General features: G+C 39.2%; 1 protein-coding gene across 3 annotated transcripts; it reads right to left on the reverse strand.

Moving 5' to 3' along the window:
* Window positions 1–300: 300 nt before the first annotated feature.
* On the reverse strand, window positions 301–21,405 carry smpd4 (sphingomyelin phosphodiesterase 4). Of its 3 annotated transcripts, none has more exons than XM_053649058.1 (20): window positions 20,059–21,405; window positions 19,653–19,727; window positions 18,150–18,236; window positions 17,328–17,464; window positions 16,797–16,872; window positions 16,615–16,711; window positions 16,451–16,503; window positions 15,057–15,208; window positions 13,763–13,895; window positions 13,390–13,461; window positions 12,191–12,280; window positions 8,619–8,767; window positions 7,939–8,029; window positions 7,316–7,416; window positions 6,467–6,630; window positions 5,638–5,843; window positions 4,972–5,202; window positions 3,777–3,908; window positions 2,398–2,526; window positions 301–1,155 (listed from the first exon to the last, which is right to left on the reverse strand). In XM_053649058.1, the coding sequence occupies exons 2-20, from the start codon at window positions 19,692–19,694 to the stop codon at window positions 835–837; spliced, it is 2,463 nt and encodes an 820-aa protein (XP_053505033.1). In that variant the 5' UTR covers window positions 19,695–19,727; window positions 20,059–21,405; the 3' UTR covers window positions 301–834. The 3 variants fall into 3 exon arrangements, with proteins under 3 accessions (XP_053505033.1, XP_053505034.1, XP_053505035.1); XM_053649059.1 differs by having other exon boundaries at window positions 20,050–20,086; XM_053649060.1 differs by lacking the exon at window positions 12,191–12,280 and having other exon boundaries at window positions 20,059–21,404.
* Between the last annotated feature and the right edge of the window lie 527 nt (window positions 21,406–21,932).

Raw genomic sequence — 21,932 nt, forward strand, 5'->3', positions numbered from 1 at the left:
GTCTGCATCCTCCTGATGTTAGCAATACGAGGGAGCTTTCTGTCCAGAACTACACCAAAAGTGTTGTAGATTTACAATTAAATTTGAATTCAGCGGGGTGTTTAAATGCCTCAGTAATTCCTGTAGGCCTGCAGAATGTGCTGATGCCATAAAGCGGGCACAGTGAGAGTTCTGCTGAATTCTGCTGCGTAATCAGCGCTGAGGCTACACGCTGCACAATGATTAAATAAAAGCAAATTACGTCCAACGTGCAGAGTCACTGTGCAACTGAATGAATTTTAATAAAAGACCCCACATGCATTAACCAAAAGATAAAGATTTTTATTCAAAATCAACACTTTCATTTGGGTTCAAAATGTGTTTCTGTCTGTATTATTACTCAAAATGGTTGATTGTTTATGATTACTCTTTATAAGCTCGGTGATTATGTAATTTAATGGTACAAAGTGGTTGTCATACTTATAAGCATCTGCCAGTATATGAACCATAAAATGTCCACAATGTCCCAACACAACAAATGCTATTAGGCTAACGTAGCTGACAAGTAAGGGAATCTTTCTTTATGGATATTTATCACGGCACGTTAAATCTGAACGTCAAAAATCATCACACAACTTCTATTACTTGTTAGATACATTAACATTGTAGCCCCAAAGATGCAAACTTCAGACGCCACAAACATGGTCCTAGCTGATTGGAGACATTTGGGACAAAGGGGACAATGTGGACATTGTGGACTGAACTGTTGTAAAACTTAAAAGCTTGTGCAAGTCATCAATATCAAACCAGTCACATGTTTAAATCAGACATAAATAGAAAGCCTCCATTGGTGAGTCAGTGCCTTGTGAGTTTATCAGTGAGCAGGAGCAGGAGCAGTTCGTACAGAAAGCTGATGATGAGGATGAGGGCGGTGCTGGACAGCAGGCCGAATGAGAACAGAGCGAACAGCAGGTAGAGCATCAGTAGCGTGAACAGCGTACGATAGCTGGCTAGAGCTCGGAGACTGAGCCGCGGCCGCTGCCCTCGCCCTCTCGTCTGACGCAGAGCCGGGCTCCTCCGTCGCTGCTCAGGCACCGGTGATACGCTCAGGTAGTGTCGACTCGCGCGGCCCAGGAAGTCCTGCCGTGAGCACAGCGCCTCCATGTGGCCTCCCAGCTACAGGTCAAACGGCATAAAACAAGTCAGGTCACCTTCATTTCTACAGCAAATTTAACACGCTGCACAAAATCAAATCAGTACGAGATTAAGACTCGTACTCATTCAGAAAAAATAAAATAACACGAGAAATCAGATCAATTAAATAAAACAATAGACAGACAGCAAAAAAAAAAACCCAAAGACCATTATTAACAAGACAATAACAAACAGAAAACCGAATGATGGAGACCTAACGAGGACAAGAATAAATGTTGGATTTAAAATGCCTGTTGGGTGGAGAAATGACCTTATAAATATTGCTAAGCTATTCTACAATTTTGGAGCAGCAACAGAAAAGGCCTGGTCACCTTTGAACTCAGACAGCGTGGAATGGTTAAAATCTCCTGAGTAGAAGCTCTTAAAGTTCAGGAGGTAGAAAAGGGAGCAAAGAAAATCGAAGATGAAGCTTGTTGCAGTACCATGTTTTAAATAGTTCTAAAGTACCATGAGCTTTAAAAATAAACAATAAAACTTTGTATTCAAATCTGTATTTAACTGGGAGCCAGTGGAGGGAGGACAGGACAGGACAAGACAAGACAAGGCAAAACAGGACAAGACAGGATAGGACAAGACAGGACAGGATAGGACAAGACGAGAAAAAACAGGATAGGACAAGACAAGACAGGACAGGATAGGACAAGACAAGAGCTTTCCCTATTTTTGGTACCGGTTAGACGCCGTAAAGTGCACTACGCAGGGTCTACACTGTAATGTTGTACCCTAATGAGTTTATATAGTGAATTCACCACTGTGTTGAAAATGGTGAATGTTTATATGGCGCTCCAGTCACGTAAAATGTATTACCGTACTGCACATTATGTAAAATCAAGTTAAATATCAGCAACAAGAAGGAGAAAAAAATGCTACTGTGGTTAAATAAAGACGAATCTTAAACACTATGCTTTATGATTGCATTTACTTTAGAAAGTGATCAGATTTTATCTTCAGGGCTTACACAGTGAAGCTGCTGGTAATGCACACACTGTAGCTTTATACACGCATTTATACTTCACATGCATTTAAATACTAAATATTATAAGTAATTACGTTTAATGGAATTTGACAGCAGTAAGCGGTGTAGCGGGATGACCAGGAGCTACACCCACTACAGACGTGCATCAACTCAGTTAATGCGGAAGGGTTTTTGCGCCATTTTACCATAAAAACAACAACAACAACAACAAACCCACAAAAACGTACCCGCTCGTTGATGAAGGAGGAGAGCCGGAACAGCAGCCGAACCAGAAAAGCGTTTTCGTAGCTCCTTATCGGCTGAAGTTCAGGATCACCTTGATATTCAACCTCAAATCGGCGAAGGCCGTTGATGATCTGAGACAAAAGCAAACAAATCTAGCAGTTTTCTAACATACCAACACAATCCCAACATATAAACACACACAGTTAGACTCTTAAAGGTTAGAGTTTTTAATATACACTACCGGTCAAAAGTTTAGACACACTCATTCTTTATTTTTATTTTTTCCCCCACATATTAGAATAATAATAAAGCCATCAAAACTCTGGAGTAACACAAGTGGAACTATGGGAATTATGTTGTGATAAAAAAAAAAAAATCCAAAATAAATCTAAATAATTTAGTATTTTAGCATCTTCAAAGTAGACCCCGTTTTTGCCTAGAATTTCCAGAAATGTATTCTTGGCATTTTCTCAACCAGTTTCTTGAGGAATTTCCCTGAGATGCTTTTTAAACAGTATTAAAGGAGTTCCCACCTACGCTGGACACTTATCGTCTGCTTTTCCGAATATTTAGCTCCAAGTCGTGCATTACAAATAAAGTTTTTGGTAGATAAAATGTTAGTTTTCTAATGAAAGAAATGAATACATTGGCACAATTATATTTTTGTCTACAACACCGATTTCACACATTTAATCCTACACCTTCAGATCAAAAGAAACATTTCAGTCAAGCGTCTCCAAACCTTTGACTGGCAGTGTTTACCTTTAACATAGTAAAACATAGAGAGGTGTGTCTGGCTCAGAGACTGTAGGATCCTGCCTCAGTTCATACATACGCTCCATAGTGATACAGTGAGCTTAATAATTACACACGAGTCACTTTCTGCATTTGTAAAGAAGCTAATTTAATTCCTGACAAAACTGCTTTAATTCTAACAGAAGCAAAACTGTGTGTCAGTAGAACATTAGCTGTGGGTTAAAAACAAAGACCACTCCTAATGGCTGTCAACTTTCATTACCTCTACATTAACTAGCTTAACGCACAGTTTCTGTAAATAAATGTTTCCAACTACCAATTAATCATCCTATAGTAAAGTCTATCAGCCAATGGTAGTCCCAAATAAAGTCATAAACTGTATTCATATGTAACCCCGAGCCCTAAACAGATTTATTCAAAAATTTGAGCCAAACCTATACAATCAGAATCAGATGAGTTCATGTTTTAAACACCACATTGGAGCTGTAGAGTAACTATTCTCTATTAAGATCAATTTTTCACATTTAGGTTCAAAAACCAATATAAACACTTTTGAACCAATTTAAATAGTAAATACAAATTTTATACTTTCTGATCAATAGGTAGAAAGTTCATCAATCCTTACCTGCATCCTACCCAGATCCGTGAGCACGGGACCGTTTTCACTCTGGATGTAATCGGGTAGCTGTTTCGACTCACCATCATCATCTGTCGAGGTCACGTTCGCCATCAGCTGGGTCAGCTGTCCTGAATTCAGCTACAGGGATAAAAACGGTGCAGATAAAATTAATTATTAATTAATTATTAGTTAATCAAAACCAAGCCCTTTCACAAGATAGAAACTGGAGTCCGTATAAGTGAATATGGTTTTACTGTAACATATTTGTTACTTCTGTTCTTCCTGTTCTAAGAGGTGTGCACGTAAACTTTTAAAGTGTAACTTTTACACTGTGTAAAAGTTCATATACGAATGTAACCATGATGGGCTTTGACTGTGCTTGTTTAAACATGTCTGTGCTGACTGGCGTAGAAGAACAAGCAGAGTACTCATTTCCATTAACATTACAAATTGTAAAGTGTCAGATTTGACACTTTGTTGCAGGACTATTTAATCTTTTTATTTACATTTTTTCCTCTAATCCAAAAAAAAAAAAGAAAAAAAAAAGTGCAGAATGTTTTTGGTAGCATCCCTAATAAATATAATTAATTAATGTTAACTATAATAATGTCTAAATGTTGAATAAGTAGCACATTGATTGATGGAGTTTATTTTAAAAAAGCAAGGGTGCCAAATCTTTCGAGTGAGAAAATCATGATTGAAGATTACTAATGTGAGAAAGGGAATGGTGTGGGGCTTCTATGAGGTGTCAGTTAATACCGAAACGTTCAAACCACCTACATAACTCTCGATTTTTCCCGATTCACATGTGGATCTGCTGTTTTTATTAGGGGGAAAAAGAAGTCTGCTCCTGTTACTTTATTAATGAATGATGACACACAGCAGCATACTATGATGTTAAAATTACACAACGTGCATACACTATGGCAGGTCTGGATAAGTAAACTTCCATGCTAATAAAGAGAGCAGACAACTGATTTCGCATGCAAGCCAGCTGCCTGTTACTATCTAGGGTTGTTAAATGGCCAGAATGTCATCACTGATTGCTGTTTTGATTTTGGTTGAACATGGGTAGTGTTGTAGAAGCGCCAAATGAAACGGCTTACAACTTTCAGAGCAACAATAATGAGACTGTCTCACCAGATCACCCCATCTCTAACAGCCCATACAGAAGTACAAGTTTATAACTGTGCAGACTGACCCGAAATATCTGACACAGGTAATCCAGGGCCCTGTCCAGAAATTCGTGAGTCTTTTTAACACACTCTCCCATGTCGTCAGCCTCTGCTCCGTTAAAGGTGTAGTTAGGATCTGAAAAGCCCACGCTGAACCACGACAGGAACGAGCTGTTCGCTGCCACTTCGGCAGACTGATCCGAGATCCGCTTCGCTGTCTGTCGGGCCTGAGCGATGATCTGCACCAACTTTAACACCTGCAGGTCGTCCAGACACAGAATATTATACTGGGATCGTGTTGGCAAAATATTTACACCATAGCACTGTTCAATTCCTGAATCTGATTGGGTAGAAAATGTTGATTGATTTTCTAGAACATAAACTGTTGATATGGTGGCGTTTATTATGGAGACACGTTTATTGAACTTTTCTGGGAAGAGTTTCGAGTGCAGGGAAACATGTTGGAATTTCTGTCTGGATTAATCACACATCAATTAAAAGATACAGTGGACAGAGATACGGTCGAATTATTCCTTTAATGATTCTATTGATGTGTTACAAATAAATAATAAACAGATGACAGCATTAGGCTGAAATAAAACAATGAGAACGTACGTTTTAGCATCTGTATATTGCTGATGCGAGGAACGTAAACATCACAGTGTAATTATTAGCAGTGTTGTTACACTCACCACTCCACGCAGCTCGCTGCTGAACATCTGCTTGTACTGGCAGTCCTGCCCTTCCAGACCATACACGTGACTCTTCACTTTAAAGACGGTGTCTGTCCCAGCAGGCTGTCGGGAGGACAGGAAACTGCCACCGTGTGCAGGAGAGAGGAAGACACGCGCCTGTCGGTGGTGGAGGACGTGCTCAGGTTCGAGGAACAGCTGTTCTCCTGAATGCAGAACAGGCAGTATTGCTAACTTGTACTGAATAGGAGCAATGTCTAAAAGAGAACCTTAAAGAAAGAATCCAACTGATTCACTAATTAATCAGTAGCTACGTTTACAGGAAGTCTAATGATCTGTTAATAACCTGACAGAGAGCTCAACTGGAATAGAATAATAATGGTGACTGAAGTCACGCGGAGCATAAAAGGTAACGTTGACGCAAACAGTAAAGAAGAAATTTATTGTCGTTGAATCTAGGCATTCTGATAAAGCTAGCCGCAGCGCATTATGTGCGTTTAACGCCATGCGCCATCGACTGGGAAACGGCTTATACTTAGTAAAGCTAATTGTAATAATAATAATAAATAAATAATAATATATATATATTTTTTGATAAACCTGTGTTGTGTTTACAATTGTTTGATATCCATGAGAGCAGAGTACTTTTGTGAATTTTTATCAAAAGGTTAAACAATAAAGACAATTTTTCACAGACTTCTTTGCTCATATTTACCAATATTAGTAGATGGCACTGTATATACAGTAAGTTTATACAATTATATGTCTGAGATAAAATGGATGCTCCAAACATGTTATAACATGCTGTAATCAGAATCCTGATGCTCACCTTTTTGAATCATCTCTGGTAGGTTTGGTTGTGCAAAGACTTTTGCGACCCTGAATACCATCAGTGCATTTTTGGCATTGACGAGGTCTGTGCGTAAAGACCGATTAAGGAAACCCTGGAAGAGCTTTGTGTACATCAGAAGATTCTCCTGTACAAAGGAAGCCCTGTGAAAGTAAAACCAAAAGTGTTGCTTTTTTTTGTACATAAATTTGTATTCCCCGTAATTCACTCCCAACAGGATTTTGCGATTGCAGAAATGAACGCAAAATCAAGGAAATTCCACAATATTCGCAGAAGCTTGCAATTTTTCGAAATTACTGCAGATTTTCCACAGATTCGGGCCAAGACGCCCCATGTGGCGTCATCACAATGCGCGTTCAGCCAAAGCCCTCTTCGATTCACGTGCGTCGTTCATGAATACAGCTAAAAGGCCTCATTTGCCAACAAACATCACTGTGAAAGACCATGCAAAACAATTTTGTGCGATTGCAATTTCGACAATTCAAGTAGTTTTCCGCAAAAAAAAAAAAAAACCAAAAATCTCAGCAAGTGGCATCACAAATTCTAAAAAAATAAAATAAAATAAAAATCAAGCACTTTTGGCTGCAACAATCACAAAAACCCCCTCAAAAAACCCCCTCAAAAACCTGTACGGACTGCATAATATCTGTGCAGTCTCTACAACAGCACTTCAGTGCCCCCTACTGGTCTATAACATGTAGGTCATACAGGCCTTCTAGAGAGGAAAGAAAATCTTAGTCAAAAAATACATCACATTCATCTAGATCCGTGTAAAGAAACAAGACAATTAAATATGGATAATATTTTCAGCGCATGTGCAGAAACTACCATTTATCAGGTACTGCTCTGTTCTGAGCCTCTGCCTTCAGATTGTTTTTCTCTTCTGTGTACCGCCAGGGCTGGATATAACTCAACCATGTTTCCAACACCTGAAAAACACACAGTAAAGTGATTACAATCTCCAAGTTTAAACTATAACCAGACCTACAGTATTATGAGTGAAGTGTAAATTATATGCTGCATTTTCCATGCCTTAAGTGAAATCATAAAACGTAAAAAATTCTCTGCTTTACTTCAAATTAATTAGCAGATAAATCATTATCTGCCGCTTGCTGTTTTAGTTTCGTTAATGTAGCTAAGAAGTAACAGAGGCTTATAACCTCCAGTTTAGCATTGTGCGTTAAATCTGCATGTGTAAAAAAAAAATATTACACACTCCCCTTAAACCCTGATTTGTCCCAGTAACACCACTGTGATATAAACTGGAAGAAAATGAATCAACACGATGAACAGAACATTCTTGATTTCAGCTTGTCTTTTCCTGACTTCTCCCTTAGCTTCTCTTTGTTACATTATCTTCACAGATCCAACATACCGTAAAAACACTTTATTAAAATATAATGTGGAAAACCACAGAAATTCCTACTGGACCACATGCAGGAAATGCCTACCGCTCTGAATGAGGCATCGAGAGGCCAGTGACCAAAACAGTGCTGCAGGAAGACGTACAGCTTCTGTTGAACAAACCTCTGTACCACTACCCTGTGAGAAGAAGAAAGGAAGAGGAAGATGAAGGAGCAGTGAAGGAACCCAGAACAGGATCATCTCAGCAGCGGCCAAGAGAGAAAAACGTGTTCGAATAAAGCTCGTAACTGGGAATTTCCAAACTTCGCTTAAGAAAAACTAAAGAAATTGTCCCTTCAAATTAGAATTCCTGCTCAGAAAGTCAGGAAGGTTTCCCCAACCCTGAGTTCAGCATATGACGTCATATCAATACGGCTGATCACACCATTAACCGTAAATAACAGTTCCAAGTAGTATTTATAATTATATATAAAAACCAGCATATAGACACATTAACTAGTTAAAGCTAGAACACTGACATGAATGGTAAAATTCTCACTGGTCGAATCAAGTTAGCTGGCATATTTGGGCCTCTTAGTTCCAGTGAAGGGAATGCTACAGCATGCAAAGACATTCTACACAATTGTGCACTTCCAACTTTGTGGCAACCGTATGACGGTCAGGTGTCCACAAACATTTGGCCACATAGTGCATGTTATTAACGAATATTCGCCGTGTGCTTCAGGGTGGTGTTGCGGAGTTTGTGGAAGCTGGATGTGGAGTTCACCTCTTGAACTCCTCGAGAGGGCTGGCGTGTGAGTGTGTGGAGGGAGATGACGAGGCCTGCTCCTGCTTCAGACTGTTTGAGAAAGCGTGCAGGTGTTTGACGAGCAGACGCACCACCAGAACGTGTTCCTCCGTAGGACTGAAGGGTTCCTAAGTTGGTACCACCACGACCACCACACACAAACACAAATTAATATCAGCTCACAATACTGTATCATCAAAACACTTGCATTGTAATATAGTAAAATAATATTGGCGCAAAAATGACATTAACATACATTTGTTTAATAGTACAACCCCAGTTCTGAAAAAGTTGGGACAGTCTGGAAAATGCTAATAAAAACAAAGAGGAGTGGTTTGTAAATGTACTTTGACTCGTATTTAAACAGAAAACATATAAAGACAAGGTGTTTGATGTTTTACCTAATCAACTGTGTAATTTTTTTAACGTTAAACGTTTATTTTGAAATTGATGCATGCAACACGTTCCAAAAACGATGGGACAGGGGTGATTTAGGACTAATAGTGATGTGAAAAGTTGACATAAGAAGGCGATGTGAAACAGGTGAGGCAATCGTCTAATCATAGTATATAAGGTGCCTCCAAAAAGGCCTAGTCCTTTAAGAGCAAGGATGGCTCGAGGCTCGGCAATCTGCCAACAGATGCGTCAGTGAATAATCCAACACTTTGAGAACATCATTCCCCAAAGACAAATCGGTAGGATTCTGGGCATTTCACCTTCTACAGTGCACAATATAATTAAAAGATTCAAGGAATCCAGTTAAATCTCGGTGCGTAAAGGGCAAGGCCAAAATCCACTTCTGAAATGCGCGTGATCTCCGATCCCTCAGAGGTCACTGTCTTAAAAACCGTCATGAGTCTGTAATGGATATCCTGACATGGGCTCGGGAATACTTTGGTAAACCTTTGTCAGTCAACACCATTCGCCGCTGCATCCACAGATGCAAGTTAAGGTTTTACTATGCAAAGCAGAAGCCATACATCAACACTGTCCAGAAGCTCCGCCCACTTCTCTGGGCTCAGTCTCATCTGTGATGGACAGTAGCACAGTGGAATCGTGTTTTGTGGTCCGACGAGTTGACATTTCAAATAGTTTTTGGACAAAACAGCCATCGTTTTCTCCGGGACAAAGATGAAAAGGACCATCCAGACTGTTCTCAGCGTCAGGTTCAACACCCAGCGTCTGTCATGGTATGGGGTTGTGTCAGTGCCCATGGCATGGGTAAGTTGCACATTTGTGAGGGCAGCATTAATGCAGAAAGATTATTTTGGAGCAACATATGCTCGCCATCCAGAGCAGGACAACGCCAAAACAAATTATGGTTGCGTAAGCAGAGAGTGCGGGTGCTAGCACGGCCTGCCTGCTTTCCTGACCTGTCTCCGATTGAGAACGTGTGACGCATTATGAAGCGCAAAATAAGGTAATGAAGGCCCTGTACAGTTGCGCAGCTGAAGAAATGCATAATGGATGGATGAGGGAAAATTCCGCTTGCTAAACTTAACCAACTGGTGTCTTCACTCAGCGTCCAAACGCTTAATAAGCACTATTAAAAGAAAAGGTGACGTTACACAGCAGTAAACAGTCAACAGTCCCAACTTTTTTGGAGTGTGTTGCAGTCATCAGATTTAAAATGAGTGTACCTTTTTAAAAATAAATCAAATAAATTCACAAAGTAAAACATCAAATAATGTGTTAATAATGTGTGTTCAATATAGTATAGGGTGAACTGAATTTTCAAATGACTCTTTTGTTGCCTTTTTGCATTTTCCATACTGTCCCAACTTTTTTCGGAATTGGGGTTGTAGACAAAATATCTTTTTAGGCAGTGTAAATCCAAAAAGTGTTTGTACATATAGTCAGAGGAAGCGCTGAACATACATGACAAACACATAAGACGTGTTAAAACCACCACACTGTAAATGAAACCAGCATGCGCTTTAAAAAGAGAAACGAGCTACCGGAAAAGTTTTGTACTTTTCTTTGATGCAACCCATCGGTCATGATTTCCCACTGCACATGTGTACACAGCAACCGTATGCCAATAAACCTGAACTGTTCCTCATGGACAAGTAGAACGCTACCCCACACTCTTCTGCCAGGATCCCTGAGCTATCTGCTCACTTAAGGGGTTTTTCCACTGCACATGCCAAAACAAGCACCGGCCCAAAACTGGAGCCCACACAACTCCGGTCCTACAGGCTCCTGTATTAATAAAAATTACTGAATTTTATTCATGGAAAAAATATATAAAATTGATTTTAATTTGAACTGATTGTTGATGAGAATATGACAAAATAAAAACTCACTCCCGATCCCATATAATCAGAAAAACAAGTAAAAGTATTACTGTGGGTTTGTGCCTTAAAATGATATTTGTCTAGTAATAAATCATTTGATATTGAACCAACAAGTTAAAATGATGATCAGAAGATCAAAATGAATACATAAGGTACAGAGATGTAAATATGGAATCAGGTTTATGGAAAGGGTTTCTATAAACAGTTATTTCTGAAAACACCAGATGTCATGCTGTCCTTTGTTTCTACTGCAGAATTAGTTTTATTTATTTATTTTTAAATACGCCACACTACTCCCAATTACTCGTTTTCCGGCACAATAAAGAAGCCGCCCAAACGCTTCAAGCTGCTTTCTGTCCACCGCTTATGATACGTTTACATTTGCCATTTTTTCTCTTTAACGTAGAGTATTAGGGAGCCAAGATAGATAAAGGCCAATGGGGGAATTTCACCAGAACACCAGGGTTATACTACTCTTTTATGAGCAGTGTCGTGGGATTTTTAATGACTACAGAGAGTCAGGACCTCGTCTCATCCGAAAGTCTGTGCTGTTTTTACGGTATAGTGTCCCCTTCACTATACTGGGGCATTAGGCCGCACACAGACCACAGAGTGAGCGCCCCCTGCTGGCCTCACTAATACCACTTCTAGCAGCAACCTTAGTTATCCCCGGGAGGTCTACCATCCAGGTACTGGCCAGGCTCAACCCTGCTTAACATCAGTGGGAAATCAGGTGAAAGCTGCAGGGAGATATGGGTCTGGCAAAAAATGCTGCTTGGCATTATGTCACCTTTCAGAAAAGAAGAACTTTTTCTTCCTGGAGAATTACATGTACAATTGTGTTGGTGGTTGAGGAAAAAACGCATAGGAGGGAAAGCAGCCATAAGCTACCGTTGATTATTATTAGTTGTTGTTACTTATTAACATTATTAGCATTATTGCCATTATTACTATTACTAATCTAGAATTCTTAATTTGTTGTTTGTTGAGCATCACACTATCACAGTTTGCATTACAATACTTCCACTGAGCTTCCAGAACTCTTCATTGACATGAAAGCCCCGTCCCCAAGTAACAAAACTTTCCACAGAGTTTCCAGAACCTAGTTTCTCAGAAGGTTTCGGAACAATAGTGGAAACAATGAGTTCCTGAAAAGATTTGGGTCTAGCACTTTACTCGGTACCAGTGGTTACTGCAGTGGAAAAACTCCCTTAGGTTTACCTCCAGGAAGCCCGAATGAAAAGGTAAAAGTACTTGGTATGTGTGGAGGGTCCCAGAGCCTGGTGGGGCCGGGGGCTGGCACAGCATGCTGGACATATTGAGGCGGTACTGCAGCAACGCCAGCTGAAGGACCAATCACAAAGTGGGGAGGGGGAGAGGGTGGGGGGAGGAACACACAACGGAGGAGGGGGGGGGGGGGGAGGAGAGAGGAAACGAGGAGGAAGGTGAAAATGACAATAGAAAGAAAAAAGGGAAAGAATGCCATCCAAGAAAAGAAATAAAGTGTAGGACAAAGTAAGAACCGAAATGAGAGTGAACACAAATGGAAAAGAAAGAACAGAACAAAACAATATTGACCACAATGCTATGAAAATTAGCAAGATGCAGATTTCCTTCTCACACAGCAACGTCAGCAATTTACACAGACAAATTTTACTGATAAATAATAATTAAGGGCTGCACATTAAGCAACTTGAACAAACCAAACAGATGTGCTCAATATCAAAACTGGCCTATAATGACAGAAAATGAAAAGGAGACACTGCATCTTGATTTTTTAACAGATGATAATGAAGGCAGCTGCCAATTTACATTTGCTGCTTAAAAAGCGTTCATCCGATGCACTTTCTAGCAAACTGGCGATTACGTATAGATCTGTGGTATGTAGTAAAATGCATATGAAGAGTGTAGAGTGCTTTGGGCTGACTGGAGGCATGCTAATTTTAGGTAAACTCTGACTTTAACAGCAGACTTACACCATGCTATAATAGCCACCACAGCAGCTCTGAATCCAGAGAGGCGAAAAAGCTTACAGCCAAAAGGCAAAGCAGATACCAAGGACATCATGCTTAAAGAAAACAAATTGAAAAAAAAAAAAAAAAAAAGACACCATACTCCCAGAACCACATGCCATGTAACTCAATTAAAGCGAATTATGTAATCTACAGCGTTGTCCTGCCCATTTGAAAGGAATCTGACTGATCTGCAAGCAAAGAAAAAGACAAAAACGTGAAAGCGAGACTCTAAAATGTTAAACATGACCACGTAAAGTCACCTAGCAATTAGCAAAAAACAGACTGACTGCAGCGGAGTAAACAGTACGCTGTGTGAGGGACTTGTGCAGTGACCCCGCCCCCTCATACGAAGCACGGCTGCATTGTGGAGGTGCTCAGCAGGTCGGCCATGCGGTGGAGAACGGAGGGGTGAAGAGGAGACCCGTGCTACGCTCTTACCTTCACCTGAGGAGACTGCAGCTTCTGGTACACCTCCAGAGAGTAGTGATGGAGCCACATCTCCACAAACACCTGCGGAAACAAACAGGAACGAAGCCCATAAAAGGACTTCCAGTGAAGTACCAACAAAAACTGAACCATCATCAGTGGTTTCACTGGTTCATTCAATACGACAGCAGCAGCAGCAGCAGCACGGTGATGCAGTGGATAACGGTGCTGCCTCACAGCTCCAGGGTGCATGGACTGATCCTGTGAATGTTCTCTATGTGTCCATGTTGATTTCTTCCGGATTCTCCTTCGGCCTCCCAAAACAATTTGTGGGTGCACTGGGAATGGTGTTAAAAGTTTGGAGTGATGAAAGTGAGATTTTCACCTGTAGAAGGGTTTCGGATCTCCAGATCTCCTGAGCAGCAGGGTCAGCGTTGACAGAGGGCTGATGGGATATGTGTCGCTTTAGCAGGCTGCTACTGTGGACGCCATAGCCAATGTAAGGCATGCTGGAAGACCTGGGGCAGAGGGAAAGCAAAGTTTATTTTTAAATAGGCAGGGGCACTCAACTAACATTTCCAAGAATTCTTCTTCTTGCCGTCTGATTTTTGTGGAAAAAAAACAAAACAAAAAAATCAACAACCCAACAAAACAAATACCTAAGCCTCAACCTAGAAACACAGGAGATCCATAGCCACAAGGTCATTTTAAGATCACAAAGAATAAGTTTTCTGTTTTGTTTTTTCCCCCCTAACACTACACCAGCGGTCAAAAGTTTGTGGACACTCGACTGAAATGCTTCTCATGATCTTAAAAACCTTTTGTTCTGAAAGTGTAGGATTAAATGTTTGAAATTGGTGTTCTAGACAAAAATATAATCGTGCCATCATAGTTTTCTAATGAAAGAAATGAATAACATTTTATTTACAAAAAATAGTTTTTTTATACGGACGACTCGGAGTGAAATATTCGGAAAAGCAGCCGATAAATGTCCAGCGTAGGTGGGAACTCCTTTAATACTGTTTAAAAAGCATCTCGGGGAAATTCCTCAAGAAATCGGCCAAGAATATGAAATTATTTTGATTTATTTTGCTTTTTTTTTTTATCACAAAATAATTCCCATAGTTCCATTTGTGTTACTCCAAAGTTTTCATGACTCTCTAATTATTCTAACATGTGAGAAAATAAAATAAAAAATAAAGAATGAGTGTGTCTAAACTTTTGACTGGTAGTGTATATCCAGGTGTTTTTTTAACCTCCAGGAATCCTTGGACTACAGACATAATCATGGCCTCTTTTCAAATATAACTCTTTATTGTTTATTATCCATTTGTCAGAATTCAATAAATATTACTGCAGCTTAAACACAGTGAAAGTGTCATGAAAACAAATGTCTAAAACAGATGCCTGTGGCATGAAGACAGAAATCTGGATGATGTATGGGTGTGTTTTTTTTTTCTAGAGAGAGTTTAATATTTTGTTATTTTGTTATTTTTAATTTCCACATTTATATAAAAAGATTGGATCGTATTATGCGTCATCATTCCTCAATTTTCTGCTCCATATTAGTTTTAGTTACTTGTTGTCACTAGTTCTGGTATGGCTCCCATGCTTAATTATAAATATTGAATAAAATCTGTTATAGTATGAAGAACAAAAGATATGTGAATGCAAAATACCGTGGAGCTGGAGAGGCCACAGAGCCCCTGGGATCAGAGAAAGGAGATGGAGGCACGTTTCCCTCTGTGGGCAGGAAGTGCTTGAGGTAGGCATCAACAAGCACAAAGTAAGCACTGTCTGAACAGCTGCCATGTTGTCCAGGAGGATAGTTCTGTAAATGATTTAACAGATTTATAAAAAAAAAAGAAAAAGAAAAAAAAAGAAAAGAAAAACAAGATGCTTACTCTGGGTTTAGCAAGCGACAAAATGACAGGTGTCCATAAAAAATGAAACCAAGATAAATGTCAGTCAGATCTGACTCCACCTTTAATGCCATTTAGCAACCAACAAAAATCAAGCAAAAGAAAGAAAAGACTTACAGGAACCTGGTTGCATTTATATACACAGCCTTTTATGTGGCATGTGACTGTGCTGACAATGAACCAATCACATTCACTCATGTTCAAAAGTAATTATCGTACACCTGTCACCTATGAAGTGATTCTCGTTAGCCATGGTCCGAGAAGAGCTTACAACGCACGTACTTCACCTCATTGCTGAAAGGTATCGATGATGAGAAGGGTACAAAAGATTATCCAAAATATTAGATGTACCATTGAATACTGTGAAGGCCATCATCAACAAGTGGAGGAAAATGGGCACCACACAGTGATGTTACTTGCAAATGTGATGAAAGGACAAGTAGAAGACTTATCAGGGAGGCTGACAAGAGATCTACAGCAACCTTTAACCACTTAATAGACATAAACCATGTGACAAAACGTGTTGTGGTTTGACGAAAGCAAGGTAGACCTTTTGGGGCATAATTGTAAAAGAGATGTTTGGCACAAAAACAAGACAGCTCATCACCCAAAGAGTGCCATACACACGGTGAAGCATGGTGGTGGCAGCATTATGTCTTTAAGGTATTTGTTAACAGAAAACAGTCTCTCTTTTATCTTTGAAAGAGGGGACCCATTTATAGAAGTCGCCTTTGGGTAAAGTATACTATATGAATTATAAAACCGCTCAGTAAAGTCTGGGTTTAGTATGTCAAGTTCAGAATATGCTATGGGGCTGCATCATTTCAGCTGGGACTGGGACTCTAGTCATGATAGAGGGAATCAAGGGCTGCGTCCGAATATCCCTACTACCCTACCACACGGTATGCGAAAAGCGATACTCCAAAGGAGTAGTATGTCCAAATTCTCAGTATTCACAAAACAGTAAGCAAGAAATTCCCAGATGACCTAGGGAATTAGACTTTCTTTTCCTTAAAACATTTCCATTTCGTTTTTTAACACTTGAATTTTGACTTCAGATTGCCCATAGAGTTAACTGCATTCGTTTTGGTAGCAGTCACTACACACTCACAAGAGATAATCTGATACACTCTTCAGCTAAATAAACGTACCTTTGGTGCAATGAGACTGGACGCAAAGTTGAACATGTAGTATTCAAAAGGATCTGAGAGAGATTAAGAAAAAAAAAAAAAACCCCAGCCAGTGTGAATCAGAGAGAATGACACAGCACACTGAAAAACATTAAATATTTCACATTTTTTAAAAGAAGACCTACTGAGCATGATGAGGCCTGACATGGGGAACTGTAGCTTATTGTGAAACAGGGGACAGTCTGGCAGAACTCCCTCATGAATGGACGCCTTCACAGGACCCTGCAGAGAACAGCGTCAACAAAACGACTACTGCGTATGTAACTGGTCTGATACAGAGACATCTGTAGTGAAATGGTAGACTTACTGGCAAATAACTGATGGGGAGCTCATATTTGTAGTCCTCTGCTTGCAGCTTGTACACCAGCTTCATCATGGGGCCACTGCAGGACACGCGTTAGAACAACATGTCATGAAAGAAACACACAGCAGCAGAAGTGAAATAATTAAGTGAGAAGCTTCAAAGGAAGGAAAATTATTGGCAAATTTTAAGTTCACTTAAAATAAATGCTGTACAGGTGTATCTCATAAAATTAGAATATCGTGGTAAAGTTAATTCTTTATTCTAATATTTTGAGATACTGGATTTTTGATTTCCATGAGCTGTAAGCCATATTCATCAAGATTAAACCAAAAAAAGGCTAGAAAATATTTCACTTTATGTGTAATGAAACTAGAATATATGAAAAGTTCCACTTTTTCAATTAAATTACAGAAAGAAAATGAACTTTTCCACGATATTCTAATTTTTTGAGATGCACCTGTTATCACCTACATTCACCTGTTGCATCTAAACACCAAGAAACACACACACACAAAACAGGCATGCAAAACTAACCATGGATCAAGAAAGTCCAGCACAATGTTATACTCATTCGTGCGAGCGTGCAGAAATCGCAAGTTCCAACCCACAATGACGCCATCTAGGCTGCCGAAGATTCCCTCAACCAGCCAGGGGAAGACCAGATGAAGCTCCTGATTGGATGAGAGTCAATTTATTTAGGAACACGTTGATTTTTGCATTGCTATTGCTTATAGTAATTTTTTGCCAATGACCCAATTTTAAAGGATGAATTTTCAAAATTTCACAACCGCCTCAAACCCAGTTCTTAAAAAAAATGACCCAACATCAGGTCTCATGCAACCTAATGTTGGGTCACAACACTACAGTTGACAACCTTTGGCCTATATTTTTACTGCTTATACCACAGCACTGTTGAATCCCTTTTCTTGATTCTGATTGGTCAGCATGTGTTGATTCATTTTCTATAACTACAGCTGACAGTAGTGCAGCTGCAAATCAGAGGTTTATATGAATGTGTTAAAACACAATATCTTCATCAAGATCTTCATCAATCAATACAGTATAGCACAGTCTCATCGTTTGCATAATAATAATAACAACAACAACAACAATCACAACACCCTGCCAATCAGCATTTTACTATAACAGCACCACACTGAAGGTTTTATTCCTCATTGTTAAAACATAATATCTTTCTTAATCATTAAAAATAGTAATCTTTTTCCGAACCCTAGAGTCCAGTAATAATCAGGATAAGCCAGGATTGAATTTCTATGCCATCTTGAACGTCATTTGATTTTAACAATGCACAATTCAGAGTAAAAGTTTACAGGAAACAAATTCAGCGTTCTGTACCTTAGCAGGATAGTCATCGATCACCTTCACCAGCTCCTGACACCGCTGAAGAAGTGGCTTAATGCTCCAGTCGGCTTTAAGATTCGCCTGTTCCCAATAAAGCAGAATCAGAACCAGCTTTAGTGGCCAAGTGCCCTCACATATACAATTGATTAGATTTTGATTTGATTTGGTGCTTGCATATTGGGACAGGATAAAGCAGTGAAGCCTGATCATGAGGTCAGACGTGAGAGCTAAAATCTAATATCCATCAATAGCTCAACAATGAAGCTAATAGTGTTGAACAATGCAGTATAGCACAGAGTCTCATTGATGGCATAATAATAATAATAATAATAATAATAATAATAATAATAATATGTGCAGCTACATTCATGAGTTCTACCTTTGTACAGGCCTTAAAGTCTGTAATGCCCAACTAATTTCATGCTGGGTTTCAAGCAAATCAAGCAAACGCCACAATATTCAGAGCATGCAATTTTTCAGAATTACCACAGATTTTGGCCAAAATGCATCATGTGACATCATCACAACACGCATGCCGCCAAAGCCCTCTTCTATTCACTTGCGTCAAACGTGAATACAGCTAAAACAGACTACATAATTACCAACAAACATCACGGCAAAAGACCATGCAGAACTATTCTGTGCAACTGCAATTTTGCTGATTCAAGTAGTTTTACACAAAAAAAAAAGAGCACAAAAAAACTCAGCAAGTTGCATCACAAATTCTGGGGAAAAAAAACAAAGCATTTTTGGCTGCAACAATCTCAAAAAAAATAACCTCAAAATCCTGTACGGCCTACATAATTACCAACAAACATCACTGCAAAAACAATTTCATGCAATTGCAAGTTTGACGATTCGAGTAGTTTTACACAAATAATTTTTTTTTCAAAATTCCATCGCAAATTTTGTAAAATCAAGCATTTTTGACCACAACAATCACAGAAAAAAAACCCCACAACGCTGCAAAATCCTGTACAGACTGACTGCTCATGATGTGTTACAGATGTGACTCAAAAAAAAATTAGCCTGAACGCAGATCAACTCTAAGTGGACGTGTCACCCTGTGCAATCACCGGACATGACTGTCATGACTGCACGAACGTACAGTCTGGGCTAGAAAGAAATCAGCCCCAGCCTCGCTTCTTCATACCAGTAATCCATCTTTAAGGCATTTCATAACAGAAAACAGTCTCTTTTTTTTTTTTTAAATCTTTGAAAGAGCGGACCCATGTATACAAGCCGCCTCTGGGTAAAGTACACTGTATATGAACTGTAAAGCCGCTCAATAAAGTCTGGGTTTAGTATGTAAAGCTCAGAATATTAACACTTGTGTTTTTCATAAAGCAGGACAAATCTGTCACATCTGCCTGTGAAGAATGCAAACTTGCACATATAGAGCCAAAAGGTGTGTACAGCTTAAACTCCAGAAAGTATACACACTCAGGGAGAAATTCAAGTGTGTTGAAGATTTGCTGTACTTTGAGATCTTCTTACCAGGAGATAACTGGGCTGTTGTATGGCAGCAGGAGCAGCCATCTCTGTTCACTCTGCAGAGATCCACAATGAAACCTGAAGTAAACCGAGTGACACACGTTTTATTAGCCAGCTAACACAGTTTCACGTCTTTCTTTACCTGTTGTACTGTTGTTAACGGTTTAACTAGCTGAAACTCTACTCAGCATGCTAGTCTTGCTAACTCTATCAGCTAATAAACACATACGCACCATTACAGTTAGCTAACTTAGCTAACCCACGGTGCCTCAGTCTTACCCTGATTCTAAATGAAAACTAATTCATAGTTTTTATAGAAATATTGAAATATAAGACTTTTTAAATATATATATACACTTAACACAAAATAATTTATAACTATAATGGAATTCCAAAATACCGCGTTCACCTCCACGGCGTTTTTGAAGAGAGGTTGGGTTTCGGCGTCACTTCCGCTGCAGACACTCAAACTTCCGTTCAGCAAACTAACGGTACCAATCTTTTCATTATATTTTACCGTCTTGTATTTTTGTTCTCTTTCATTATGTTATACGCGTTATATTATACGCAACGTTTACATTTTCTAAGATTCGTGTTGCTTTGTCGTATTTTATAAATACGTACTGTTTTCTGTGATTCTTATTTTCTATTCTTTTTTTATAAGTAAAAATGAGTAATATAAGTAATAAATTTCACAACTAAATGTTTTAACTTTAATACTTTAAAGCATTTATGACTACCCCCCACCCCTTTGTTTATTTCCTTCATGTCGTATATATTGATTTCTCTTTGTATTGCTCGCTTAATGTTTATATAAAACAGATAATACATTGCATTTGAAAAACTTGATGAAAAACATGTGTATGACAGTGTATTCTAAGTGGAAAAAAAAAAAAAAATACAAAAAATAATATGTATATACTCAGCAAAAAAAAAAAAAAAGTCCTCTCACATTCAACTGCTTTTGTTTCCAGCAAATTTCTTAACATGTGTATATATTTGTATTAACATAAAAATATTCAATAACTGAGACATAAACTGAACAAGTTTCACAGACGTTTCACGACGCCACTCTTCCACCAAGGTGTCTGCAAGTTCTTGATCATGTCTGGGGGAACACACGGTTACATGTAATTTTCCACTGCGAGGATGATCAGCTGTCCTTCCTCTCTCCCTGTAGCACCGTCTTAGGCGTCTTACATTACAGACATTGCAGTTTATTACTCTGGCCACATCTGCAGTCCTCTTGCCTCCTGCAGCAGGTCTATGGCATGTTCACGAAGGTGTGCAGGAACCCTAGGTATCTTTCTTCTGGTGTTTTTCAGAGACAGTAAGACAGGTCTTATTTGGGGCCTAAGTTATTGTAACTGTGACCTTAATCGCCTAGCGCCTGTAAACCGGTAGTGTTTTAATGACTGTTCAACTGGTGCATGTGCAATAATTGTTTATGGTTCATTGAACAAGCATGAAAAACATTGTTTAAACCCTTTCCAATAAAAATCTGTAAAGCTTATTTTTTATTTTACAAAATTATCTTTAAAATACAGTCTCCTGAAAAAGGGACATTTTTTTTTGCTGAGTATACATCACTTGTTTTTACCTGAATGCATTTGTGTTGTTAGCAATTATTTTTTTATAATGGTAATATTACATTATAATATTTATACTGTATAATAAAATGTGTGTTGCGTTGTCTTTATTTTAGAAATACATACTGTTTTTTCACACTGATTAGTGTTATTTTCTTTAAATAACCTTAATTTTTTTAAATAATTTAAATTAAATCTCACATTCACAAAACAAACAAACTTTTCTGTTCACACCACCATTCCAGTCAAACTCATTGCAAAGCTCAAGGACGTAGGACTGAACACTCATCTGTGCAATTGGATTATAGACTCTCTGACAAGCAAACCCCAGGTGATGAAAGTCGGTTACTGCATCTGCGCCACACTGTCTCCGAACACAGGAGGTCCACAGGGATGTGGTCTCAGCCCCCTCCTGTACTCCAAGTTCACTCACGACTGTGTCGCCAAGCACAGCTCCATCATTTTCCACGCCACCATCCTGGGCCTCATCAAGGATGACAGTGTACTGTACAGAGATGAGGTCAGAGTGTTATCAGCGTGGTGCAACAACAACTTCTGCCTCAACATCAGCAATTCTAATGAGACAATCGTGGACTACAGGAGGTGGCAGGAGGATGGCTGTACCCCCTTATATATCGGTGGGGCTTCTGTGGGAAAAGTCAGGAGTATCAAGTTCCTCGGTGTGCATCTCACC

Source organism: Ictalurus furcatus, chromosome 18 (assembly GCF_023375685.1).
Source record: "Ictalurus furcatus strain D&B chromosome 18, Billie_1.0, whole genome shotgun sequence".
Taxonomy (NCBI): Eukaryota; Metazoa; Chordata; class Actinopteri; order Siluriformes; family Ictaluridae; genus Ictalurus; species Ictalurus furcatus.